Source organism: Accipiter gentilis, chromosome 12, assembly GCF_929443795.1.
Source record: "Accipiter gentilis chromosome 12, bAccGen1.1, whole genome shotgun sequence".
NCBI lineage: Eukaryota > Metazoa > Chordata > Aves > Accipitriformes > Accipitridae > Astur > Astur gentilis.
In genome coordinates this window covers 23,297,124-23,310,806 of record NC_064891.1, presented here as the reverse complement: position 1 = coordinate 23,310,806, position 13,683 = coordinate 23,297,124, and the positions used below count along the sequence as shown (strand labels likewise).

General features: G+C 45.1%; 1 protein-coding gene across 3 annotated transcripts in view; it reads left to right on the top strand.

Annotated features, from left to right (window-relative positions):
- Positions 1-13,683, top strand: part of NR3C2 (nuclear receptor subfamily 3 group C member 2) — a 217,309-nt gene that overhangs the window by 198,775 nt on the left and 4,851 nt on the right. For all 3 annotated transcript variants that reach the window (XM_049815048.1, XM_049815047.1, XM_049815046.1), the window contains 2 exons: positions 634-764; positions 5,057-5,214. In XM_049815048.1, coding sequence (XP_049671005.1) covers positions 634-764; positions 5,057-5,214 — 289 coding nt within the window. The remainder of the gene's footprint in view (positions 1-633; positions 765-5,056; positions 5,215-13,683) is intronic.

Genomic DNA, 13,683 nt, shown 5'->3' with positions numbered 1-13,683 from the left:
TCTCTGCACCAGAGAATTCTGAAACCCGTTTCCACCCGTAGGTCAACGGATGGGGGATGTATCATTTAAAACACACGTGCAATGGGTGTAGGTTCCCCTGTTGTGCCGGTTCTGACCCCTTCAGCAGGCTTATTTCTGTCAGCCAGGGCAGAGCCGAACAAACGCTGACAATTCAAACACATTTTAAAACATGTTTGCCGGTTCATTGACATCATCCATGTATAAAACTCGAACTACATTTGTTTCTGTTCCTTTTAGGGGGGGGTGGATGTTAATGCTGCCTGTGGTCTGCCAGGTAGCGAAGTGAACTCAGCCATCCATTGCAGATGGTGTAGGAGTTGAGCAAGGCGATGCCCGGGTCCCCCAAAGCTCCCAGGCAGTGTGTTTTTCTGCCAGCCTGGGAGCACGGGGACCAGGCAGCCCTCCGGGGTTGGCAGGACTCCAGCTTCGTCTCTGCAGTCCCCAGCTCTCTTACCTAGCCTGAACTTTGCAGCTGTGGTGTGTCTTACTGACCTCTGTGCAACCAGTGCTTGGTTTCCAGGTCGCACCGTGCTTTCCTCACGCGTGGGCTGCCCTGTGCACGTTGCGCTTTCCTGTATTTATCTTCTGGATTTTGTTTCTTTCTCTTTGCAGGGAACGGATGCGCCAGTCTGCTATGTTTGAACTGTGCCAGGGGATGCACCAGATCAGTTTGCAGTTTGTTCGCTTGCAGCTTAGCTTTGAGGAGTACACTATAATGAAAGTTTTGCTGCTGTTAAGCACAGGTAAGTTAGCTTCATGATTACATGGGAATACTTGAAAATATTCCGACTCACAAAGAGGTGCAGTGATTTTAACTGATGTGACAATAGAGCTAAACCGTTTCCAGCAAGGCTGCAGGAATAAGCCTGGTTTTATGTCTTAGGGTTTATCTGCGGATCTCACTCTCCATTAGCATGGGAAATGTCTTTGCAGTTTGAATGTGTCATATGTATTGGAAGGACAGGAGTGGCTGGGCAAGGGGCTTTGGCCCCCCTCTCTGTACGGGAACTGCTCGAGTCGGCCAAGCATGCCAAGAAAGTGGAACAGGTGTGGGGACTGGGGAGAAATCCCCACTCAACACTCAGAGCCACCGGTTTGGGTGACATAACGTCACCTTCAAGATCAAAAGATGTATGTTGCCTGTACCGCAAAATGGGTAATTTTCCAATGCCAAGTGAATTGAGAATGGTAAGCCCTTTTACAGGGCTCTGAATGTTTAATAAATGACAGTGCATGCTTTATTTTTCTCTCGAGTGTCATGCTTTGAGTTTCTTAAGATACAAAATTACATCTTGGTGTTTGTTACAGCACTGTATAGCAATTAGCAGATCTCTTGATCTTATCTTACTGAAAATACTGAAAAAATCCTGTCCCAGTACAATTGTATAAATACACAGGCAGTTTGTACATTACTTTTCCTTCAGTCTTGATGAAAAGGCCAATTACCTGTAAACAATCCTTCTTCTGTATAATCATGCTCCTTTTTGTGGGGTCCACTCAGTGACATCATGATGAGATAATGCATCAGCTTGATTGGTGGGCGTTCGTGATGTCACTTCAGTGAACTCACCAGGCAAGAATTCCCCCAGCAGAAGGAGCCTGGATGTGGGGTCAATGTGTGGGGCGAGGAGGAGCGGCAGATCAAAGGGGCCGCTGCGCTTATTCTGGCTTTCGCTTGCAAGCTGTCGGCAGCAGGACGCGCGCCCGAGGTGGCCGGGGCCGGGGGCTGCCCGGGCTCATGCTGCACAGACCGTCTCCCCATTCAGGGGTGAGCGGAGCCCAGCGCACCCTTTGAGATCTTGTTGCTTCTCCCATCACCCATCTTCTGCCCCAGCAAGCTGAGAGAAGAAATAAACGGCAAGCGACAGGCGTTAGTTGTGCAGCACTGGAAGGCGCTTATCGCTGAAGCTAAAGGACTCCAGAGCGGGCTGATACAGCAAGAGATTTAGACACCCAGGAGCCTGCCGAGTCCCCAGCCGTGGTGTGGGCACGTTGGCTGCAGGCAAAGTTAGGTGCCTACGAAGGGATTTGCAGCATCCAGCAAAGCCGAGCGGCAACCCCTTCAGGAGAGGTGGTGGGACGGGCACTTTCTCCCTGTCTGCGGTGCCTTTTGCTCAGACCTCACCTGTTCCACCCAGCCGGTGGTTCTGTCTTTAAAGTACTTGCCTTTGAAGGAGGATGTGAAGCTGCAGTTCCCGTCCCTGCTGGAGGGGATTTGGATCCGCTAACAGAAACCTCCTGGGGCTGTAAGTTTTTTGGGCTCAGCTGTCTACCTCCCTCCCGCCCTCCCTCCCGTTGAAGTCGTTCCAGCTCCCTGGGACCGGGAGAGATGACACGGACTGGGGAGCGCTTTGTGTCCCAGCCCACGAGGTTAGACCTCCAGGTCCCGCTCCACCAAGGGTTTGAGGAAATGGTCTGCTGGTGAAACTGGACTGTGAGGAGCTGATACACTCCAGTGTAGCCCTGGGAGGTAAATGGGCTTATTTGAAGGTTGTCATTCGCGGTCTTTCCAGAAGCAACTAGCAGTGCTGTGGATGTGCTCCAGGGGGTCTAGCTCCCAAAACGTTCTTGAGAAAGTGTCTGGATAGGAGATCTGGCTCTGCTACTTTTTAATCAGCTCTGAAGGGGGAGAATCTTTAGAAGAAAGAGCCTAAAGGCATGCTAAAAAGGCAGCAAAATTTCTTTAAGCCAGGTATTTATTATTCTATCCTCTTGAGAGTGTTAACTAATGACTTGAATTATTGCTAGAATCTGTTAGGCGAGATCAGCCTGGCCAATTAACTTTAGCTAGCTGGGTCCCTTTGAAATGCACACCGCGGTCACTAGAAAACCTACTAAAAATAGTTTTGGGAGAATCAGGATATTTATGTTAGAGAGGAGAGTGAAATGGAAATGAAGACAGTGATAAAACCCAGACAGTGTCATGTGAAGGGCAGCAGACCTGGTTTGGAATGATTGCACCTTGATACAACCTTATGACAGAAAACACCAGGTTTGTTTTCATTTAAAATTTTTTATTGAATCGTGTGATGAGCAGAGTACAAGTTATTCTGAAACTTTCATGATGACCACATCAAGGAAGTTTCACTCCATTTACATGTGGAAGAAACCACACATTACAACTCAATTGTTTTCTTGCTTTCCACAGACCATGGATTTTGGGAGCTTGCCAAAAGCATTGCTGCATTTAATAAGTAAAATCAGAAACACTGGGCAAACCTCCAGAATTTCATGTTTTGCTTGAGTTCTCTTTATTTGTGGTCTTTCTTTCTTTCCTAATAATCTGGCTGGGGTGATGGTATAATAATTTTCAGACAGGACAGTAAAATACATAGTAGTAGACAAAGGAAGAGTGGCTCTAACAGTCTTTAAGCAGCATATAGGAATACAGGCCTGTAAACATTAAAGGAACTGTAAAGCCCATGCATTTTGTGCAAGGGCCACAGTGTGCTCTGATGGCTTTACTCATCTTGATTGGTGTCTCTATATTCATTCAGCTTGAACTGAATTTGTACATCTGTTCCAGACAGTTTATCTGTTAGCTGACAGAGAGATTTGGCATCCAGAATTTAAAAATTAAATATTATGTGTATATAATACAAATATATAATATTTACCAAGTGGTAGGCAGGATGGTGCTTTACCTCCTAGGCTTTTTCCAAAGATTCCTCCTTGTGCCCCCTTCCAGCACTTGATGGTGGCAGGTCCCTGCTGCTCACGTGGTGGGTAGAGCTCCTCCTTGTTTCCCATTGCTAAATTGCTCTGGCAGATACTGGTGATAGAAGATACTGGTACTTTTTCTTAAAGCTTCTACTCTGGAGCCATTTGGGCGGTTGTTACATGTTTGTGACGTGATTGCAATGGGATAGAATGCAGTTCACAGGATTTCAAAGAGATGGGAACAGATGAACAAGACAATTTCTGTCAGGATGTTAAGTCAGGGTAAGCTAAATTGGAAGATCACCTGGGTTTTTTCTTTCCTTTTTTAATAAGTAACTTCCCATCTAGCTTTCTCTGACATAGCTTTCTGGCTTGCTTAGAAAATAAACTCACTCCTGTACAGTGTAGTATTTTTTTCTTCTGTGGACTAGCATTAGGAGATGCAGAGTAGAAAAATATTTGGTGGTTAAGCGGTATTCAACCAATCCAGGTATTAAAACAGCAGAACGTTTTGTGTAACGTTGTTAATAACCTCTTCAGGGTTTTCCTAGAGATCTGATCCTATAAGCCATTCCTGTTGGCGGCAGAACCTGCTGGAGTGCAATGGTATTTGCAGTCTGGAAAGAAACAGTGTATTTGATTTTCTAATTAGCCTTGCTGGTATCAGTCACAGTAAAAAGTATGAGAAGACCTTACTTTTAGTCCATTTGTGAAATGATCCCTCTGGCAGATGGGAACTGGGGTAGGACACTAGAAATGCTTGCAACCGTATGTCGTGGTCAAACACTGGGTCAGGATGCCTGTTTGGAAAATAGTCTGTTTCATGCAGAATAATGGCTCTGTTTCTTCTAGGTGTTACACAGATGCTTACTAACATTCAAAGAAATTTTAGATGTTACTTGATGGCATAAAAACGTGTTACTTGGTCTAGCATTTCTGCACATAACAGCTGTAATTCTGTAGCTTCCCCTCCTCTGTCAAGTGTGGAGAATCAGTCAAGAATGATAAATCACGTCTTCAACTTAAAAAAATATCCTTGATCCATCTGCCTTCTTTGTGTGTGTGTGTGTGTGTGTGTGTGTGTGGTTGGGTTGTGTTAAAAACAGTTTCAGCATGAGGTTAGCATATGTTGTATTTCTGAGATGTTGTCTTGTCCTTTGCCACAGCTTGGGCAATCACAGATCTGAGGAGAATGCTTGAATCACTTGAAAATCTGTATGATGTTCTTGATTCCTTACCAATGTCTGTAAAATTATGGACTTTGCTTAAAGGTTTAATTCTTTCTTCCATTAACTAGTGTAACTTTTTAAATATGCACATCAAAAGAATAAGCAATACAGTTAATATTAATATAAGACTGTCTTTTCAATGACAGTTCCCAAGGATGGTCTCAAAAGCCAAGCTGCATTTGAAGAAATGAGGGCAAATTACATTAAAGAACTAAAGAAGATGGTAACTAAATGTCCAAGTAACTCTGGGCAAAGCTGGCAGAGATTCTACCAACTGACTAAACTTCTTGACTCCATGCATGATGTAAGTATAACTCCTCAGGGAGTGCAGACAAGTTAAGCAAAAATCTCTCCATTAAGGTAAACTAGTAGTCTTTAATTGTGTTAACTAAAGGGAGAAAAAAAAAAGTCTTCTTAAAGGAACATCTGAGAGAAGTTCTTAGATGAATTCAAGGACAACTGCCAAGTAAAATAAGAAAATATAAGTCATTCAGGGCTGGGTCCTGCTGCCTTCTCCTATGTTAAATGGTAGTGTGTTCCTCCAATGATTCACTTAAGGTCAGTAGAACTATTAGTGGGGTCAGAGGCTCTTCAGCAGGCAAAGTGATGTTAGCTGTGACCCTAAGTTAGATACAATGCGAGTGCACCACGCAGAGCATCCCGTGAGTTGCTTCTCAAGGAAAGATGCCGGATTACTGGGTCGCGCATCTAACATGCCTGATGTGCTAATAAATTTTGAATTAATTTGGTGATCTTCTACAGCTGGGGTTGTAATAATGATGACTTTAAAAGACATATTAAGACCTTGGAGCCATCTTGGGTATTTGAAGCTGTATTTGAGCTTTTCAAGTATAAGATTCACTGTATTGTTAGGTTATTTCTACCGCCCTGTCTGATTCCACTGCAAGGTGTTTGTTTTACATGCGTCAGGTATGAGGTGTGATCAGTGACATGGGAAACTAGAAGTTCAGTCCCAAAACACCCAGGCTGTTGGTGCCTCAGCCCAGAGTGACTCTGAAGGGTTGTGGTAGGTGCCTAGTGCACGGGACCAGCTCGCGATGTCAGAAGGGGTATCCGTAGCGTTGAGCTGCTGAGTTGGGAGCAACCCAGCGCTAGCCGGTAAAATGGTAAGTGCAGAGATTTACCTCGCCAGATGCTTTGAGCAGCAGCAGGGGTGTATCTCCATGCTCTCCATAACGGAGCCTGGAGTCCCCACAGTGGAAGCCAGTGACCCAGCTGTAATGGTCATCTCAAGCTGAGGGGTTTTCCCCAGTGTCCCCTGAGAGTGCGCTGGGCAGCAGCCCCTTGCCTGGGGCCAGCAGGGCTGGCACCCGTGCTCGCTGGAGCTGTGCAGCAAGTGACGGGAGACTCATAGGGCCAGCGAGAGCGACCTTCAGTCCTGTTTGCGGACAGGAGGGGAGGGGTCCCATGAGCAGGGGCTGAAGCCCAGCAGCACGTGCTGATCACCTCCCAGTGAAAACTGGTAAACTACAGCAAAGGAGATAACTGTCCTACTCCATCCTGGGTGGGCATGGACGGGTGGGCAACTCTGCGGCATGAAGAACCTACAGAACTTGCTTTCAGAGCCTGCCTATAAATGTGCTTCTTTGTACTCGACTTAAATTTCCTTTTTGTAGAGACAGTACAGTACAATGCACTTCAGGTCAAATCTGTATAAGAGCCTGAGGTCTGTTTACAGAATGTACATATGGAATTATTTTTCAAATATTGTTCTGTTGTTCATTAAAACATTGCAAATCTTAGTGGGAGGCAGGGGGAGTATTATTAGTACTGCAGTAATAGCTCATTCTTCAGAGATCGGGTTTCACTTGCTCCGTGCCAGCAAAGGAAGTTGTAGTGTTTTAGTGGAAAGAAAGGGGATGGGTGATAAAATCATTTGCAAGATATTCACATCTGAACCTCAGGGCAGCATAACAAACCACTGCATTTATGGAGTTTTCTAATCCTCTTCAGAATAGGCAGTGTCTATGATTTGTTATTTAAATGGGTGTGCTTGTGTGGTTAAGGTGACTGGATGACAGACTCGCACTTACTGAGAATGCTACTGTGTCCTACAGACATTTTCCAAAACACAGCATTAACCATTGGGAGCTGAACTAACCAGAGGAAGCAGACTGCTCTTGCAATTTATTTAATTTTTAATTAAGCTATTTTTACATTACTTTTGTTTTAATAGAGCACTTTCTTACAAAGGACTTTTTAAAGAAAGTCCCATTGTCAGCATTCTCTGTTAAAAAGGCCAGTTGTCTGCACAACAGTGCTTCCTTTCAGAGATGATATCGGAGACTTGTTCAACAAAGGCACTTGTTTATTTCTTCTCTTTAAAACTGTTTTTTTGCTTTTTGGTTTTCAAAATCCATCAGAATAAATTTAGATTGGTGATAATATTAATGAGATGTGAGAATTACTTTTCTCCCCCCACTGCCTATTAGTGCAGAATTTCTCTGTTCTATCAATGTAAATGCAAATTTTCTGCTCGATTCCTTAGTATAGGAGGAACGCTTTTTCAGCTGTCACCTATGTATTTTTAACTTACTCCATTATAATTTTAGAGGATCAGAATGTATTTGGTGCTGAGAGGTCTAACTGGAGCTGAGGCCCCATGTTTACGTGCTGCCGTAGCTACAGCACTGGCATTTGCAGCGCACGCCTGAAGGGACCGGTGCAGAATTCATGCTTATTCAGCCCTCCTGCTGCCTCCAGCTTTTCCATCAGAGCAAAGCAGCATCTAGTCATTTGTGGAGTTCACTTTACCTGAGCGTAGCGATAAACAATAAAAAAAATACTGCTCCTTTGCACCTTCACACTTGCTTTCATCAACCTCATTTTTAAGCAGTCTTTCTGAGGACTATGTGAAATAAAGTGCATGGGAATATCAAATTACAGTCTGCTTGGCTTATATAATATGAGGAAGAAAAAAACCCCAAACAAGGTGGTTTTACATTACTCGGTATACTGAATCATTCATCCACACAGCGAACATATGTGCAGGTAGAAAAGTGCCGAGGTGAGGAAAAAAGAAATTTTCAAGAAGGCCAGGTAGGCACTTAAGTATTTGAAAAAATCAGCAACTTTCTTTAATGGTCCATAAAGCCTGAAAGCACCAAAAGCGCAACTGAAAAATAAGAGATCGAAACCCATCCCAAGCAGACAAGATAAACACGGTTTCGCGCACGTGCGTGCACACGCCTGCGCTCGGCCTGAAGAGCACGCCTGCAGGCTGCCGTGCAGCTTGCGCCACTGCTGCCGTGCACCGAAACGCTCGTTATTTGCGTGGTGCTGTGTGGAAGCAGCGGTTGCTGATGCAGGAGGCGCTGGCTGGCAGCGTCGGTCGGTCGGGTCACGGAGCGCGCCCTTCCTCTCCCTCGGCACGGGGCGACAGAGAGGAGGAGGTTGTTGCCGTTCACTTGCTGTTGCGCTGTGGCTCAGCCTTCCTCGGGTGGACGGACCCTGGCGTGGGTGTCTTCGGGAAGCGTCGAGGGCAGCAATGTAATCAACGTATTTCCTTCTTGGAGGGATTGTATTTCTGCTGTTGTGGCTGGCCTGCGTGCGTTAATGTGTTGAGAACCGTAGCGTAGCAAGGACAACCGACTTTTCTACGCGGGACATAGAGGTTTCGGTCTTGTGCCCACAAATGGCCATAGGCATTTCAGGGAGAGATGCATATGCTGCGCTTGGACGTAGGTGAACTGCGTTATGTGATCAGACAAACGGCATGCAGGAACATTGGAAACAGATGTACTACACATGGTATCAAAAACTTCATTTGGATCCTCCTCAGCATCTCCTGTTGGCTTTGGCAGGAAGGGTTGTAGCTTGCATGGCAAGCCTCATTTCATATAGAGAGCGTAGTGTATGGTTAGGCGGTTTGCAGAACAAAAGCTGAATTTGGTTTCAATCTGGCTGATACTAAACAGACTTTGAGTTAAGAGGGCTTTTGTTTCGATGCCATGACATTAAACCCTAATGTGAACCTTCCCCTTGTCTTGGCAAGGCAGAGCACTGCACTGTCATTTGCTTGTTGATATTTTCTGCCAAACAAAAATAAATTCTTTAAGGCTCATGCTGCTGAATAATTAATTTTTTATGGTTCCTGAAGGGAATACTTTATAGCTGAGGTGGATCTTTCCATAGGCTGAGAGCGCCAGGATTACACTCACTGAAAAAGCTGACAGTGGGAAGAAGGGCACAGATCCTCGAGGGGCAGGTTTGCAAGGCATGCTGCGGTGGATGCAAATACGCCTCTGCAGGTGCTCAATCCCACAAATATGAAGCTGCAGATGAGCCCCTCAGCTGTTGCCAAACACCTTTGGGTGCACTTACTCCTGCTACTGATCTGCCGAAGTTGTGTCCCACAGCTGATGAGCTGTTTGGAGCCTTGTTTTTAGTCCCAGTGCCTGAATTCTCAGAGCAGGCATTTTCTCTGTTTACGCAGGGGCTAGATCCAGTCCCTGCTCCCAGTGTGGCCCCTACAAAAGCAGCAGGATGGAAGAGCGTGCATGGGTGTGTGCCGCAGCAGCTAATATGCGTCTGTCAAGTGAGAAATTGATTCCCAGCTCCTTAATGGAGACAGGCGCTGCTCTGAGGGCCATCTTGCTCAGTTTGCGATGGTTGGATCTCTTCTCCTTCAAGTTAATGAGCGTTTGTTGGAGGAGGGCAGATCCCCGCTACCGTCATCAGAAGAGCAAGGGAGACTTGGCTCAAAATTTACCCTGGCCAAGGGCTGAGGGTGCTTCACTGGTGTGTGATACTGTGGGTTTGCATGCATCCTCTAAGCATACAAAATGAGGTCAAGTCGGGTTTCTCCGTGTCACGTCCAGGTGTCAAGTGCTGTGGTTTCAGTGCACGCGTGTTTATGAAGAAAACCCGAAGAAATGAGTGCAGTCCCTAAATTGGATAAATGCACCTGTCCAGGCAGAAATAAGTTCCACGTTTCCTCTGGTCAGATACTGTTGGTGCCTAATCCATATGCGTTTTACCCACCTTTTGCTCCTTGCTAGCGTGAGGTAAATACACAGCATAGCTGTAATCAGAGGCTTCGTCCCTTGGTCTTACCTCGTTTTCCCTGTGTTGGTGGGAGGTTTTACTCTTTGAGTTCAAGACTTCATAAGCAGCTAGGAATTAGCCACTGTGGCACCAAAGAACATCTGTACCTCTGAGAATCAGCCTGTGAGCCATCCCGGGGGGGAGGAATAATTTACGTCCTGAGCCCTCAAGAGTAATAATTAATTTACATCGTGGGATTTTCATAGGACTGGGAACAAAAGGGAATCTAGTGGTAATGGAATAATCAAGAGCTGGCTGGCAATGGTTTTCCTTCACCTTACCAGTTGTGAAGCAGGAGCTTTGTATCCACTGTGTGAAGGGGAAAAAGCAGGAGGCTGCAACAGTCCCAAGCTCACCCAGGGTTCTTTGCTGCCGGGGGGAAAGGAGGCCGGCTGGCCTCGGCTGCTGCTTCGCTTCTTATCTTCGCAGGGCAGCAGGCTCCTGGCTGCTGCGCAGTTTGAAACACGCAGGTTTTGAAAGCAGGAGGCAAAATGCTGCTGCTCAGCTGATGGGCAGCAGCTTGTCCCTTCGGGGAGCCTGGCTCGGTGCAGGTAGTCGCCAAGGCTGCGCAGTTGCATCGTGAAGAGCTGCAAGGCTGCCTCCTCTGAGAACGCACCCGCTCCATACTGTGTAGGAAACGGGCAGAGACCCATTTCTGAAAGGGACAGAGAAAGTTTTTGGAGCGTCATTTTTATATGATAACACTGAGGTTTCTGCCAGTAATAGCTGTAGCTAATAATAGGAAGACGTTACTCAGCATCGTGTTGTTACCCTACTGCTGTCTTAATTGCTGTATCAGTAGGTTTAATTGCAAAGATGCTCCTGATAGAGAAGTGACTGTGGGCTTTCATACCACACTCGGAGACTGTGAGAGATTTTGAAGTCAGAAAACTAACTGAGCACAGAAATGTGCACCCTTGCAAATCAGACGGTTCTTACCATTTCTGGAAATAGAAGGGCATGGTGAGATTGCCAAACTAAAATCAATTCTTTTTGCTGTAAAAATTCTCCAAGTGCTCAAAGGTCACTGTAACTGTATTAACTTCAGGGACTTCATTAAAGGATTCATTTTTTTAATTATGAAGAACAGTATGGGTGAAAAAGTCTATTTTATGGAACCCCCACCCTAATAACAGAAAATGATGTTTGATTAATACTCCTATTTCTCAGAGGTGCTTAATACAGCATACAAATGCGAAGATTGATTAAGTAAAAATCTCAGAATTACTAAGACTGCTGTAGCCTTGAAAATGTTTAAAGGCAGCACGCTCTGTAGGATAGTGATGAGAGAAAGCTTCATAATTAATGACTGAAGTGGTGAAGGGTTATAGCTAACAGCTGATCCACTTGCAGGCAGAAGAACCGTCACGTCTTACAGCAGTCTGGGTGACATGGACTTGATAATTCTGACCTGTTTGTCTGGATCCCAGCTCTTATTAATTTATTTAGTGGTATTTGCCCACCCGGAGAGGCTGCGGTCTCCATTCTGGGAGATACCCAGGACCCAGCTGGGCAAAGCCCGGCACTGCCCGCCAGGAGCAGGCACTACCTGAATTCCCGTCCCGGGGCACTGGCCCGATTCCACCGCACGCAGAGGGAGGCTTGCAGTGCCGGCAAAGGTACCGAGCCGTGTTTTATTGGCAGCACCAAAGAGAGCTACTACAGCGGTAAGAACAATGTCCTGGTTGCATCCTGAGGAAATGGGAATTATTTTAGTTGTGGCCTTAACTGCACTGTCTGCGCTCTGCTAAGCTGTAACTCTTCAGAAGAGTGCTTCAGTAGCTGAAATAATTGGAAATTGTAGAAGTAAATACATTTCTAGTCACTGTTGCACTGCTTGTGAAAACAGTGGTGCTTTTGTTCACGCTGCTTAATTAGAGTTGCCTTTCACGCTGCTGTACTGGAGGAGGTGTCAGCAGTTCCAATATAAACTACCAGAAGTAGAAGGTAAAAGCGGTCAGGTAAAGTGTAGTCAGGAGTTCTTGGAGCATAGAGATTTTACAAGCCTTTGAAGAACAATCAATCAGAAGTATATTTGATCTAGAAAATTCATAAGCCAAATTTAGAGGTGCTGGATAGCTTGTGTTATCTTACTTGTAACCTGTGGTGTATCAGTCGCTGTCACTGCAATGATAGAGCTTGTGCATTTCAAAAGAAAGCAAACTTCTTCATTTCCTTGCTGAAGAGGGAACTTCTCTTTTAAAGAAAAAGACTAGCTAAATTATTTACCTGTTATAAATCAAAACTGTATCAGACAAATGTTGCTCGAGATGCAGAGGCAGATACTCAAATTTCAAAATTAACTGTGGAACCTGATTTTTTTCATCCTTTCTGTGCATCTTCACACCAAGGCTGCTGGACTTGTGGCGGGGGGATGGTACCTTTGAAAGTGCACGAGAACAGGCCTGCAGAAAAGAGCACTGCTCGTGGCTCAGGTCTTGGTCTTGCAGCCTTCTCTAGCTGACCTTATCATATTGTTTACATTTTAGTATGTCTGAGTTGGCCTTTGGTTCTCCTGTATTCATTCCTCTTTGTTTTAAATTAGTGCTAGAAATGCTTCCCCAGCCCACAAAGCCATGCAGCTTTTAAGGCCGCAGTTAAAAAGATGCTGACCACAGTCCCGTGTTCCTTATGACACATGCGGTGTGCTTCCTAATACTCCCGTTTTCTTAAAGTGATTGATTATTATCAAGTATGTTAAAGTTGGTAACTTTGCTTAAGAAAGAGAGGAACAAAAGTTTTAGCAGACTAAATAGGTATAGAATATGTATTATCCTTAAGGCTCCAAACCCAAGTATGACCTGATAGCAGGTTCTAGGTATTTTCTTTCAAATTGCTGTGTAAACTTAACCTTTCTTCTCTGTGGTGAGGCTCACAATGTGCTATGGTATGATAGTATCCGTGATCACACCCCCCCGCCCCAAGACTGCTAACTTATTTATTGTAGAGAATAGATTATGCTCTCTTCATGAATGTTATTATTTTTCATTTATTTCCCCTTCTGTCCACATATTCACCAGGCATACATATGTACTTGATACTACTAAAAGCTTGCTAAGGCGGCAGAACAGGTTCCAAAGTAGGCTTTTCTGTGATACCTGTCTCACTGCATTCAGAGGCCTCACATGAGTGTGATGAGGCAGGAATTAGCTTAAATTGCCGAGAAGGCGAGACTTCAGCACAGCGAGGACAGCCGACAGTGCAACAGAGGTGACCTCAACCCCCTCACTTCCATTCAGTGCTGTGAAACTGCTCCTGTTCAAGTTGAGGAAAAGCAGTACGTTTATCAGGTTATGGTCAAGGTTACGTTGGGGTGAAGGCTTAGTTTGCTTAGGTGCTGATATTTGATGGCACAGGCAGGGAGGAGGTAGTGGTGATTACACCAAGAGAGAGTTTCTTTCACTTTGTTTGGGTTTGTGTTATGTTTGGAATATTTTTTGGCACAGTATATGCAGAAACAACCTCCTCCTAATGGGTAAAATAAACCTTTGAACATCAGCAATTTTTTCCCTTGAAAACCAAATTATGTCTATGCTACTTATTTAGCATGCATCTGTTTAATTAATTAGCATTGCTTCATGACATGCCAGATCATTGGGAATGAACTAAGCAACAGCAGACTCGTGGAGTGCTCAGTAGCAGAAAGTCATGTGTTCGAATGATCTCGGCACTTCCCTGTGTTGTTCATAAATTGCTTGTAGGTTTG